The sequence below is a fragment of the Notolepis coatsorum genome (genome assembly GCF_963971535.1).
Source record: "Notolepis coatsorum genome assembly, chromosome: 4".
Taxonomy (NCBI): Eukaryota; Metazoa; Chordata; class Actinopteri; order Aulopiformes; family Paralepididae; genus Notolepis; species Notolepis coatsorum.
The window spans coordinates 52,374,330-52,387,795 of NC_140168.1; the positions used below are offsets into that span (position 1 = coordinate 52,374,330).

Genomic DNA, 13,466 nt, shown 5'->3' on the forward strand with positions numbered 1-13,466 from the left:
TGGTTAGACTAGTGTATTCCTGGCGTTTTTTTATACGTTTTTGACGACGTTTGATGTCCTATCTACACAGAAATGCGTTTTTTGGCGTTTTTTTGTGGATACGGCTGAAACGCAAAATTGTGTTTGCGTTTGGAGATACGCAAAAAAAACGAGTCGACAACAGCGTGTAGTCAGCACGGAGCAGTTGTTGCGAAAACGCCCATGCGCAGTAGATACCATCTGCGTGCCCTTCCGGTGACAACAGTGTGTGTGTTTGGGACAGAGCTCCGTGTCCCAAATAGCTTCAGCTACCATGTGTTGTCAAGTTATTGTTATAAGGACCCCAGTCCAAGCTACAACAGTCTGCATTCCCTTAACAATTGTTTGTATTGAGCCGTATTGTATTGTACCCATATGCAATATGTTAAATAAAGTTTACATCCATTCATTCTGCTAGCATTACCGATTGCATGAGCAGCTGGCTAACGTGAGCTATCAGGATTCAGACCCCGTTAGCTCAGAGTTCCTCTTTCAACTTAACAAGCATTAAACAAAATGGCCCAGTCATCTATTCACCTTTGTTTAATACACACAGCGTTGTCTCTAATGTTATCTAACTACTGATAGCTCGCGATATCATCAGTTTTGGTGCTGGCTAAGTAGCGTGAGCTAACGTTAGCTTCTAGCCACAATGCTATATTGTTATAATGGCATACTCCATTAACGTTAGCATGCAGCTAACAATGCTACCGATCGTTTTTTAGACTAAACTATCCGCTCTTGGTGGTCACTTGTGTTGATGTTAGTTTTGTTTCATCAACAAATGACAGGCAGAACACACAGTGAATGTATCCATTTTGTTTATTGCACTTTTATTAGGCTTTGCTGAAAAAAGAATTGCTGCATTGAGTAAATAGGCAAGATGGTGGCGCGGCATAGGCGCCTGCCTTATTGACATTTTCTTTGCTGGAGCTTCCAGGAAGTGTATTGGCACATTCGTTCTGATTGGTTGAAATTGCCTTCATGTTTGCCACCTACTGCCACCTACTGCTTTGGCAGTGTACTACATCAGTGTGCTCTGGTGACAAAAACGAAAAAAAAACGAAAGTGTGACTCGAGGCGCATGACGTCGCGGCGATACGCGGCGATACGTATAAGAAAACAATACGAAGATGATACGAAAGGTGTAACCGCAGCCTAAGCCTCTCTGTCCTTGTAGCTGGGGTTCGCAGCTGGAACAGGCTGTTGTTGGGGTGGTGGGGGTCTTTCATTATTCTGCAGGCTCTGGATTTGCACCTCTTGTTGTATAGAACCTGCAGGGGAGGTAGTGCAATACCCGTGGTACGCTCGGCTGAGTGCACCACTCTCTGTAGGGCCTTCTTGTCCTGTGCCGTTCTGTTTCCATACCAGGCAGTGATGTTTCCAGTCAAGATGCTCTCTACAGCTGGAAGGACTGGAGTATCTTCCCCGATACTCTGAACTTCCTTAACTGTCTCAGGTGGTAGAGGCGCTGCTTCGCCTTTTGCATGCAGCCAATAAGGTACGTTTGGGGTCGTAAATGTGTGTCGTATGGGTAGGCCCAGGCCATGTAGCTCAGGTGCTAGCTAAAGGGCGGTATTTGCCCTTTTCGAGCTCAGAGCCATTCCCAATGATAATGTCCGGCTGGACGGATGAAAAATGAATGGATATCGCTAATAAAAGAAATAACGATTAAATAACGAGACATCTCGTTATTGGCAACCAACGCATGGCTGCCAACAACGAGATATCTCGTTGTTGGCACCCAATGTGTTAAGAGCGGCTTTGAAGGTGGGTAGGTATTCACATTTTTTTATGGCTGTGGGTAGGGCGTTCCACATTGTTGTGGCATAATTGTGAAATGTATTTAGTCCCTTGTTTATGCCGAATCTGGGTTGCACATGATTTGTGGAACTCCCTCTGGTGTTGTGGGCGTGGTATTCACTTACCTTTGGTATTCACTGACTGCCTCATAGGGAGGTGTAGTGGTTACGTCATTGCCGTTTTACGTGTCCAACCCAATGCATTTCCCCATTGCCCATTTCTAAATCGTCTCGTTTAAAACAAATAAAGCATTAACATTGGCATGGTGTACCTTTCTGTGCTTATTCATCCGCAATCTATAGCTAAACATGAAAATATTCGCAATTAATCATTAAAAAAAATCGCAGAATTTTATTTCAATAAAAAATTCTTAAACAATAATGTTAGTGATGGAAGGGAACTAATTTTGTGCAAAAGTGGAAAGTTTTTCAAATTCCATTCAGCAGAATTGTTACAATAGCCGATAATCCATTTCCCCCAATGACAAATCCCTATACACAACCAGTGACGTCAGACTACACCTCCCTATTGCCTTGCACCTCTCTGACATGACCATACTCTACTGTTCTGTACCTGTGGACTGTTGTATGGGAGCACTTTTGTGAGCAGGTAAGATAATTAAGTAAGATACAAAAATGAAATGTTCTTATTGATAATAGTCATGAATAAAGCTTGAATTAGAATGTTACATTATGTTAGAATGTTATGTTAAAATGTCACCACTAAAATGGTTACAAGACATCGAAAGCTATAGAGTTTTAGAATTATAAAATCTAATTTTGAGAAAACAATTCCAAAAGAACGTACACCTACTGTACATAAAGTGGTTAATGACGGTGTAAATACCATAACATACAACGGTACACCTGTAGCAAGTGGTTAATGTTGCATACCATATCATAGTAAGGTACACCTGTAGCAAGTGGTTAATGTTACATACCATAACATACCAAGGTACACCCAGCTGTAGCAAGCTAAATACAGTATATCCAACTGCAATTGTTTGTTTCACATTTGAAGAACTTTTTTCCTAACTCATTATTTATCGGACACCTATTTTTACATATGTGTATGTACATAATATACAAGTATGTATCTAGCCATTTTGTCAAATGATCTATTGTCCATTTATTAATTCTCATTTATTTTCATGTGGTTCCCAGACACGGGTGTGGATCTAAAGGAATGATGTACAAATCAAAAGTAATCACGTCACATGTGCTCTTTGTGATCGGATTATCGGTAGGTTTTTTTTCCATGCAATTCCTCTTTCAGTTAGGTCTGTCAATAGCCAACAGCCAACAAGACAGACGGGTTCTGCAGCATAACCACACAGGTAGACCATGTGTGTGTGTGTGTAGGTGTGTAGGTGTGTAGGTGTGTGTGTGTGTGTGTGTGTGTGTGTGTGTGTGTGTGTGTGTGTGTGTGTGTGTGTGTGTGTGTGTGTGTGTGTGTGTGTGTGTGTGTGTGTGTGTGTGTGTGTGTGTGTGTGTGACCTGCGATGGTGGAAAGTACAGCATTTATTTAGTGAAGTGAAAGTACAAATACTGTATAGAAAATGAAAAAAATAAGAAGAAAAAAAGAAAGAAAAATCAAACTCTTCAAAAATGTACATATATCCATACACAATATCTACATGGTCAGATCAGGTTTCAGGTTTCAGGTTTTTATTTAGACTCCGCAACATATACAGATCATTACTCCAATATACATTGTTGTCAAGGATAGAAACGAAAAAGGCGCAGTGACTTATTTACATCGTTGTCCTTGGGTGTCAAGGATGCTAGAAACACACATACAACTCATTACAGAATTAATCACAATTATTATCTGCATAATAATAATAATGGCACAACCCTAAATTAGTACAAACAAAGCACATTTGTTGTTACAATGTTCCTTTATGCCGAAAGTCAGTGAGTTTCAGGAAGCACCCTCGAGGGAGGGAATTTGGGGGATGGGAGGGAGGGCGGAGAGTGGGGGGTGGGAGTTAAGGATAGGGTAGTGGCTTAGGGTTTGGGCGTGTGAGGCAGTCGAGGGTTCCACCCCTTCCTTCCGTGCACGTCGCCAGTCGTGCTCGTGGGGGGGAGGTTTGCGTGCGGATGGGGAGGGGGGGGGGGGGGGGCCTGCCATCCATCTTATCTTCAGACAGTCAGATACTGGGGTACGGATGGGTACGGACGTCATAAACCAGGTCTTATCTTGACTTCTTCTCCTCGGCCTCTTTCAATTGACCTCGAACATTCCTTCTTTACATCATTTACAGAAGTTAAGTACAGGACTTATTTTCCAACCCGTGTGTATAAATTAATCACAACAGTTTCGACGATCAGACCCTCCACTTGGAATCCTTTTCTGGTTTGAAGTGGTCCTGTGTTTAGCTCAGTGGCCAAGCAGCCACATTGCGAGAGGTACAGGTTTGATTCCCACTGTGGCCACACATGCTAAAAACCTATGCAGTTGTGGTATTGTAAGACAATTTGGATAAAAGCAAAGTGTGTCTAAAGAGAAGTCAGTTCACTCCGCCACCATCTCGGTAACAGGGACTAACGAGACCTGACCCCTTATCTTTTTGAATGAAAAGTGGGATTTGCTGGTTTCCCTGTGGTGGCGAGGTCGCCGGGACCGGGGGAGATGGTGCGGCCCGCGGGGGTGGCACTCCCGTCACCGTGCATGGCGGTGTGAGTACCGCGCGTGCTGTTTGTGTCTTCCTTCGGTCATGACATGCTTCATCAGGGGGTGTGTTTTGGATGGGGAATGGGGATGTGGTGGGAATTGATATGTGGGGTGTTTGGGGGACTGGTTGTCCCAGGGGGGTTCACATGCTTTGAGCAACACTGTACTTATTGTACTTATTTTATGCCTATTCTTATATCTGCACGTTTACGTTGCACTACTTTTATTGTCTTTTATACCTATTCTTATGTCTGCACTTTATGCATTGTTTTTATTCTGTCAACTGTATGCTGAATTTATGTAACGGAGGTATATCAGAAGATCTAGAACAGGTAGTGGGTTCGACTCCCACTCAGGGCATGTCAAATAAGACCGGTTTCAGTGGTGCCGTGACCCGGATGCCTTGGGTGGTGTGAGTTTAGGGGGGTGAGTGTAACGGAGGTACCGCAAGTATATCCACAGTCACGATGGACTTCAAGTGTTGTGAAGTGACTGTGGCACGTAGCGGTACTGCAAGTAAACTCACTCCCCCTTAAAAGGCATCCAGACACATTACCAAGTGGTAAATTCACCTCTTGGTATAGTGGTTTGCGATGTTGCCCGCGGCGCAGGAGACCGGGGTTCGACTCCCACTCAGGGCATGTCAAATAAGACCGGTTTCAACAATCTTCTTGATTGTTAGATCACAGATTAGGTCAGATTAGTAGTTGATGGTTATCAGCCTCCATCTTCTCTTCCGTGATGTATCTGCGTTGTGTTTATTTAGTTCACAGAGGCAATCGTTAGGTGGAATTCTGTCCTCCCACGCACTGACTGGCTAAAACACTGTCTCTATTCCCTGTTGCATCTGGACAAGAATGTACTTGGATTCGTCGTCCTATCAGCATGATCTTTATTTCCATAAACAAAAGGTCTCATACAGAATGAAACACATTGAAAGTCTTTAAAAGGTTAAGAACCTAAGTACATTCTATCTCTCCTTGGCTGTGCGGCCTATCTACATAGCTTGTTAGCTCTCTCTCTCTCTCTCCTTGTGGTCTCCCCTCCCCCCAGCCTCCGTGGAGGCTGGCTCTGCTCTTCTTCTCTGTGTCTTGTCTCACTGTTCCAAAAACACAAATTGGCTCTGCTGCTCTAAGCAATCAAGTTTCTTTAATAGTTGTCATTCCCTATATGGGAAGAGCAAGGCATACACTCATTAGGGGATGTTTTTAACAAACAGGGTTTTTGTAGTGATAAAGAAATACGCAAAAAATGTAATCTCACCAAGTCCACATGGCTTTTTTACAAACAGTTACAGCTAAATTTTAAGTCTCACGGTGTTCCATTAGACAGACCAATTGAACACCACAGATACCACAAATTCTTCTACGAAAGAGAGACATCTAGAGGTTTTGTTTCAGAATTTTATCATCAATTACTAACGTCCTCGTATGAAACCCTCCAACTAGACTCTGTCTGGAGGAGGGATATACCAGACCTGGAAAATGACTTTGATTGGCAAGGAGCCTGGGCAAATGTCCGACTTACATCAAGGAACCCGGATCATCAACAAATCAATCTTAACTATATCCACAGGACATACTTGACTCCTATAAGACTGTGCCGAATGGGGCTTAAACAAGACTCCAAATGCACCCAATGTACAAATGGGGACGAAAGGACATTTATGCACATTATTGGGACTGCCCACCAGTCAAGGCATTCTGGAAAGATGTGACCCAACAATTATCAAAACTCGTATCTTGGAATATACCTGTACACCCCTCGGTATTACTATTGAATGATGTTTTTGAGTTTGCAGTGAATCCACAGCTAAAGAGATTGGTTTTATCGGGTATCACAGTAGCTAAAAAGCTGATCGCATCACGCTGGTTTCAACCGGAAAAAATGTGCCGTAAAGTTTGGTTTCTTACATATCTCGATGTGATTTATCAAGAAATATCTACAGCAAGAATTCTGGGTCTCAATGAATCCAAAATGTCAATGTGGTTAGAAGTGGTGGAGAGAATAAAAGCTAGCTTATAATGGTAGTGTCTGGTTAGGTGCGAGGGATAGTGGAGGTACTTCTCAAGGTGGGGTCCGGGAGGGGGGGGGTTCGAGCTGGAGCATATGTGTGTAGGTTTTTAGATAATTTAGGGGTATATCTTATATAAGACAATTAACTAAAATGTGATCTCATTGGATGTGCTCTGACAATTAATGCTTGTATATCTTATCGTGTGTTGTCATGTTTGTTTATGTGTTTGTTTAAAAAAAAAAAAAAAAAAAAAAAAAAAAAAAAAACGATTTGTTATAAAGGCCTAAACACCACCTTGCCCTAATTAAAAGGTGTTTAGCTACGTACTTTCTGTTATAACCATATGAAAACGCATCATATCTTTCACTATGTTAATTTTATACTATTTGCTGTGGGGCACTTTGGGCTGCGGTCCATGTGTGAAAGGTGCTATATAAATGAGATTATTATAGTTATAGTTATTCATATTTATTATTATAAAGAATGTATGCATTGAAATGTCTGTAACAACATTTAAAATGAGGGTGACCTCAATTGTCCTTTTCGAGAATAAATAAAGGTTTGAATGAAAATATAGTCTCTGATAACATGTTATTATAAAGTTGCTCATAGTTACATTCTCTCCATGTTTGGTAGAATAGACTTCTCTGAAGATCTTGTCATGATGCTTTTCCAGGCGAGAACAGGAGCAGAGGGGAGCATCTCAACCAGACTGTGCGGATCTTGTGTTGGATTATGACGGGCCCCAAGAACCTGGAGTCCAGGACCAAGCACATCCGAGCCACCTGGGCGAAGCACTGTGACAAAGTGCTGTTCATGAGCTCGGTGGAGACAGATTTCCCCACGGTCGGGCTGAACGTGAGCGAGGGCCGGAATCAGCTCTACTGGAAGACCATCAGGGCCTTCCAATACGTGCACCAGAAGCACCTGGACGCTGCCGACTGGTTCCTGAAAGCCGACGACGACACGTTCGTCATCGTCGAGAACCTGCGCCTCGTCCTGTCGAAATACGACACAGAGAAGCCCCTGTACCTGGGAAGGAGGTTCACCCCCTTTATCCGCCAGGGTTATATGAGCGGAGGCGCGGGCTACGTGCTCAGCAAGGAGGCGCTCAGGAGGTTCGTGAGGGGGTTTGAAACTGGGGAATGTAACCACAACTCGGACATCGAGGACATGGCTTTGGGGAAATGTATGGAGACAATGAAAGTGGTCGTTGCAGACTCCAGGGACCTGAAAGGGAGACAGGCGTTTCACCCCTACCCCCCTGACTACTACCTGGTCAGGCAGCAGCCGAGACCACGGCCCTGGTACCTGCTTTACGACTATTACACCCCAATAGAAGTAAGCTATACCATTATATAGGCTGTATTTAGTCTGTATCTCAACCACTGTAATTGATTATGATTGATTATGAGACAATCACAGCAAAGTGTACAGTATGTTTTCCTGAGGTATTCATGATGTTTACATTATGTTTGTATGTTATGTGGCCACCTTATTCGCACTGGTTGCCTGGTGATTTGTTTTCAAATCTAAGTTGTTGTTTATAATACACTGAAGATATGTAAACATGGTTCATAATCCATATATTGGATTTGTTTACCTATTCAGGGTTGTTGTTTTCTCTCTCTCTCCCCAGGGCCCGGACTGCTGTTCAGATTTTGCTGTGTCCTTTCACTACATTTACCCTGTTGAAATGTACACGTTGCAGTACTTGACGTATCACCTGCGACCGTACGGATACAAATACAGATATAATCCTGACACTAACAGTAAACTAACTAAACTAACAGGGCCCCATAAAAATATCACTAAATTGAAAGATTTAACTAAATAATAATTTAGTTATATATTATACATTAGGCTTGCAGTGGCACTGGTGTTACTCTGTGTTCAGGCATCCACTGAGTACATTATCGGCCCCCGCCGGTGTATGCTTTAAAAATAATTATAATAATAAATACTATTTCACTTCACGTGACAGAAAGGATAAAGAAAGAGGATTTGGCAATATTTAGGATTTAAACCCAATGCTAATTCCCTTTCTTTCTCCGTTCACATCATTCTTCAGTCTAAAGTTAAAGCCAGACTGGCATTTCTCTTCCTTAACAAAGCTTCCTTCACACGCTCCGCAAATCTCACCCTTGTAAAGATGACTGTCCTGCCCATCCTGGACTATGGTGATGTTATCTATAAAATGGATTCAAAGACGGCTCTACACAAACTGGACACTCAGTCACCATTCTGCCATCCGCTTTGCCACCAATGCACCCTTTAATACACATCACTGTGACCTTTACAAACTGGTTGACTGGCCCTCCCTCCACACCCACCGACTCCAACATTGGTTTCACTCCATTTACAAGACAATCCTGGGAAAGACCCCACCTTATCTTTCCTCCCTGCTCCACCTTTCTCATAGCACTTATGGCACAAGATCAAGCAAGCTCATCAAACTATACATCCAAGCTCCAAGACCACCTTCGGCCGAAACTCCTTTCACTTTGCAGCAGCTTATGACTGGAGTGCTTTTCAAGACACCCTTAAACTTACTTCACTGACTGCCTTCAAGAATATACTCAACACGCTCTTAGTAGAACCCTCCTGCTCTTGCTGATACCCCAGTTTCACACTTGCATACACCCTCTCACACAACATACAAGCACTCATTCATCTTCATACTCGCACCTAGACACACACATCTGTTTACATACACACGCACACACACACACACACACACTTTGTACACAGGCTGTGCATGTGTTTATTTGTTTATGTGTATAACTCAACTGCGTTTACATTTTATTATTAATGTATATATATATATTCTTTTTTTTATTCCTGTTGGGGCCTTTTGGACCAGATCGACATTGTAAATAAGAAACCAGTTCTTAATGTTTTATCTGGCTAAATTACGTTAAAAAAAGGACACATACGTGTAGCGCATCTGTATTCTGGCCGTGCATTCAATTGAAATCCCGCCTCCCAGCTCGGGTCTCCCACGCTGCGGGCAACAGCACAGACCGCTATACCAAGAGGTGAATTCACTGCTTTGTAACGTGTCTATGTGTCTTTTGAGGATGAGAGTTAGTTTAACCCATAGTACCGCTACTCACCCCAGTCACTTCACAACATCTGAAGTCCTTCGTGACTGTGCTTCGCGGTACCATCCGTTACACATGTTCAAGCATCCTGAATCATAGCCACGTTAACGTTTGTAATAAAGCAAACCGCTTTGTAAATCCGGCAAGATTTCAGCGAGTTAAGAGTATTTTTGTTTGTGCAGATCACTGACTGTCACTGACAGTTGACTGTGACAAGATGGCCACCGGTGAACTACACTGGAGACTCAGCTTTGCCATCTAGTTATATATATTGTAGCGACCCTGGGATTTGGGTGATTGGTCAGCCGAGCTGTCACTCTGCACTCTGCCAACCTGGGGCTCAGGGGCTGGCAGGCGACGCTGTTGGTCACACAGGCCGGGGGTTGGCAGAGGGGAGGGGGCAGGGGCTGACCTGGGAAGACTATAAGAGGGTGTGGCACCTAGGGTGCGGTCTCTTGAGGCATGGGAAGTGGTAGCGATAACCAAAGCTGTATCTGAGAAATGTGAATAAAGGACCAACGTGAAAAATAACTTCTGAGAGTCGTCAATAACGTAAAACGTTACAATATCTATGGCTGCAAGTACCTCAAGCACAGACTCAGTTGGGAAGGACTGCTTTTAGTTTTAGTGCTGGACTCACTTCATCTCCTAGATCAATGCACTGATACCTTTACGGCAGTTCAAACATTTGTGCATAAGCCTCCCCATCCCTGTATGCAATTGTTTTAAGTTATTTGTTTGTTTTGTGTATGATTTTTAAAATGTATTTAATTACATTTTTGTTTTAATGATACTCTCTGCATAATTGTAAAGGAGGGCCTGCCCTCAATGATTAATTTCCGAGAAATAAATAAAGGTTGAATTAATTGATGAATTTAAATTTGAATATTTATTGAAATAAGTATTTTGTTGATAAAACAGTATGTCTCAGTTTACAATTCCTTCTAATATGTGTACAATGATAAAAACAATTAAACAATATATATTTTACAGTCAAGTGTTCATATTTTTTTTTTTTTTTTTTTTTACAACATACAGTTTATAAAGTGTTAATAGCGTTTGTTAAGATGAGTTGAAACAACTACGGTAGGGCTTGAGAAATTACTTTCAGTTACATCCAGTAAAAGCAACTAAGGCAACTAGAAACATCATATAAAAATAATATAGAAGAATAAACCAGTTAAGAATTAACACAGGATTCCATCTTAGTTCACAGTCTTTTGGGAAGTTATTAACCCTTTCACTACCACACTACCAAAGGGTTAACCCTTTCACTGTGACAATACAGAAGGTTAACCCTTTCACTGCCAACTGTCTGTAGTGTGGTAGTGAAAGGGTTAACCTTCTGTAGTGTGGTAGTGAAAGGGTTAAGTGGTCCTTTAAGGCACCATGGCAAATTGGACAATACTTGTTATGCGACACAAACAAAAGAACAGCCTACAGACTATGACCCATGAAAACAATATGTAACAGAAAATAAACGTTTTTTTCTCTGGTTTTTTTTTTACCTCCGAATTTCATACCCAGAAGTGAAATATAAAAGCTTGGGGTATGAAGAGGGCCTTTTGTACAGGGGTTGGTCCATGGAATACATACAGTACGTACTGTTATCAAACAAAGACCATAGAGAGATAGGGATAGTGCACAGGGCCTCTGCAGCTTCCCAGAACTCCCTCTCTTCAGTCCATGGGATATTACAGTAGCAGGGCTGTGATTTGTCTGAGCTTATGGTCAAATAGTAAACGACAGACTTGTGTCTTCAGTGCATCCTTTCTGATCCACAGTGACATTGACGGGGAACGCGTTAGCTTTGCACACGCCCCCCCCCCCCCCCCCCCCTTCTTATGGAAAGCCAAAAGTGCCACATTTACGCCTCAATTCCCCACTTGTTTGTACAATTATCGCCGTTTATTTAACAGCGATAATTGTACAAACGGGTGCGGAATTGAGGCGTAAATGTGGCACTTTTGGCTTTCCATAGCTTCTCTTTCACAAAACAATGTCTTGTTTGTTACGTGTGGGCGCACGCGTTCTTGCAGTTGGCCTGGGTCTCGAATTTGTTGCCGTTGCCCTGGCAGCCTCCAAACCAGAACTGGGCGCATCCGTTGGACTCCGGGTCGTAATACCACTTCACTACGTACTGCCTGCAGGGACCAGGGTCCAGGGGCTGACGGCAACCGAAATCTGGAAAGACAGAAGGGTGCAAGGTTACAGTAAGGTAAGATACACTCTTGAAAACAATGTGTTGAAATAACATACAGATGTGTTAGAACAATCAGAGTCTAATAGCGTGGCTTTCCTGTGCAATCTTTAGCTATAGAACGTTGATGCAAAGCATTCACGCATAAAGTGAACTGCAACGTTGCTAACGTAACGTTACACTGATGACGTACATTGTTAACTTTATCAACGTTGGTAATGTTAGCTTGGCTAATGTAAGTTGGGGAGCATGTCTATATTCCCCGGGTCCTATGTTCCCCGGGTTCTATGTTCCCCGCTTTGATTGATTGAACATTTTAGACCACCAGCGCTGATTCCAAACGCTAACCTTATGCTGATAATCTACCATACGTCTGAATTCAACACTGTTGTTTCAGATTTGTGGACAGACAGCACGCTATTTACTCGTCCTCATTGCAGCAAAGATATGGGCTGGGAGGGGCAACGTTAGCTTTAGCTTAGCCTAGTAGCAGAGAGGTGGACCTTCTAGCTTGATGCTAGCTGCTAACGTTAGCACCAGCAGGCCGCAAAATTCTGTAGCACAGGCACGCACATTCACACACATGTATCAATTCATCCTCAATTTTACAGCTTGTCTTTACTTAGTATAGCAGCAAAGCATACAGGGGTGGTTGTGTGGTGCTAGTGGCTTAACCAGATGGCTAGTGACAGCTCTGTGTTTACAGGAAGTGTGATTGAAGTTGCATAGCAGCGTGAGGGATTGGAGGGATTTTTCCATAGATCATTTAATTGAGCTGTAACACAACACAAGGATTCTGTGTCACCAATGCAAGAGACTCCGGTATCGAATCCCAGTCTCAGCATTGCCTTCGGCTTGGGCCGGCCGTCGTACTGGCTCATTTGGCAGAGTCAGCGGGTGGAAGTCGATGGGTGGGGATTGGACGTTGTGGACAGCGACTCCTACAGGTCGGTTGGGTGACGCCTGCACAGCAGAGACAGGAAGTATCGGGGGCAGCGTGAGCCTCCCACGCGTTACTCCTCGCCACTGAGAGTCTGCGCTGTCTGGTGAAAAGATGCGACAGGCTGCCTCCTTGTGTACAGGAGGGGACACGTGATGCAAGGCTTCTATCCTCACTACAACCGACCAGTGGGGGGCATAGTCTAGCAACGTTCAAGACAGGCGAGGGGAGAATTGGCAATACGAAATTGGGATGGGAGAAAAATAGAAAAAATAAGGAGAAAAAGTGGATAAAAAAAATTCATGGTATTGGTATTGGTTATTAGTATCGTGTTATCTTACTTTATTAATTTTTGAATTTAATTCATTGTTATTTCTTGATTATTTTATATTGTTCAAACTAAACTATTAATGCATTGATTGATTCATTCAAACATCTTCCCATTGTCTCAATGAAGACAACAACAAAAAGAAAAGGCGGACAGTGCCTTTATAGACGTAAAGAAAATCACCAGTAATCTATAGAACTGCACCATTACAGGACACAGTAATGTTTTTATTTGTCTCCTTGTCACCATTGAACTAATCCTTCCTGGGGGAAAAAAGCAAGATAAGCAAACAGTAGGAAGACGGTGTCATTGAGTAATTGTATGTACTAAGCATGTGGGCATGGAAGTGTACACCTCAGTTTTTTATTTTATCCACTGCT

General features: G+C 42.8%; 2 protein-coding genes across 4 annotated transcripts in view; one reads left to right on the forward strand and one right to left on the reverse strand.

The window, feature by feature from the left end:
• Positions 1-2,383: 2,383 nt before the first annotated feature.
• c1galt1a (core 1 synthase, glycoprotein-N-acetylgalactosamine 3-beta-galactosyltransferase 1a) lies at positions 2,384-10,498 on the forward strand. Of its 3 annotated transcripts, none has more exons than XM_084312656.1 (4): positions 2,384-2,430; positions 2,985-3,063; positions 7,191-7,855; positions 8,154-10,498. In XM_084312656.1, the coding sequence occupies exons 3-4, from the start codon at positions 7,250-7,252 to the stop codon at positions 8,349-8,351; spliced, it is 804 nt and encodes a 267-aa protein (XP_084168782.1). In that variant the 5' UTR covers positions 2,384-2,430; positions 2,985-3,063; positions 7,191-7,249; the 3' UTR covers positions 8,352-10,498. The 3 variants fall into 3 exon arrangements, with proteins under 3 accessions (XP_084168782.1, XP_084168780.1, XP_084168781.1); XM_084312654.1 differs by having other exon boundaries at positions 2,397-2,430; positions 2,985-3,157; XM_084312655.1 differs by having other exon boundaries at positions 2,402-2,443; positions 2,985-3,157.
• Positions 10,499-11,629: 1,131 nt separating this feature from the next.
• Positions 11,630-13,466, reverse strand: part of col28a1a (collagen, type XXVIII, alpha 1a) — a gene marked incomplete at both ends in the record, with an annotated part of 45,582 nt that continues 43,745 nt past the window's right edge. The window contains one exon of the mRNA XM_084312417.1: positions 11,630-11,802. Within this exon, the coding sequence (XP_084168543.1) occupies positions 11,630-11,802 (173 nt within the window). The remainder of the gene's footprint in view (positions 11,803-13,466) is intronic.

Excerpts from the sequence above, each read along its gene's own strand:
- c1galt1a (XM_084312654.1), top strand. The coding sequence starts at position 3,007 with ATGATGTACAAATCAAAAGTAATCACGTCACATGTGCTCTTTGTGATC. Across the intron at positions 3,158-7,190 it reads TCTGCAGCATAACCACACAG|GCGAGAACAGGAGCAGAGGG; the intron begins GTAGACCATGTG and ends ATGCTTTTCCAG. Across the intron at positions 7,856-8,153 it reads ACTATTACACCCCAATAGAA|GGCCCGGACTGCTGTTCAGA; the intron begins GTAAGCTATACC and ends CTCTCTCCCCAG.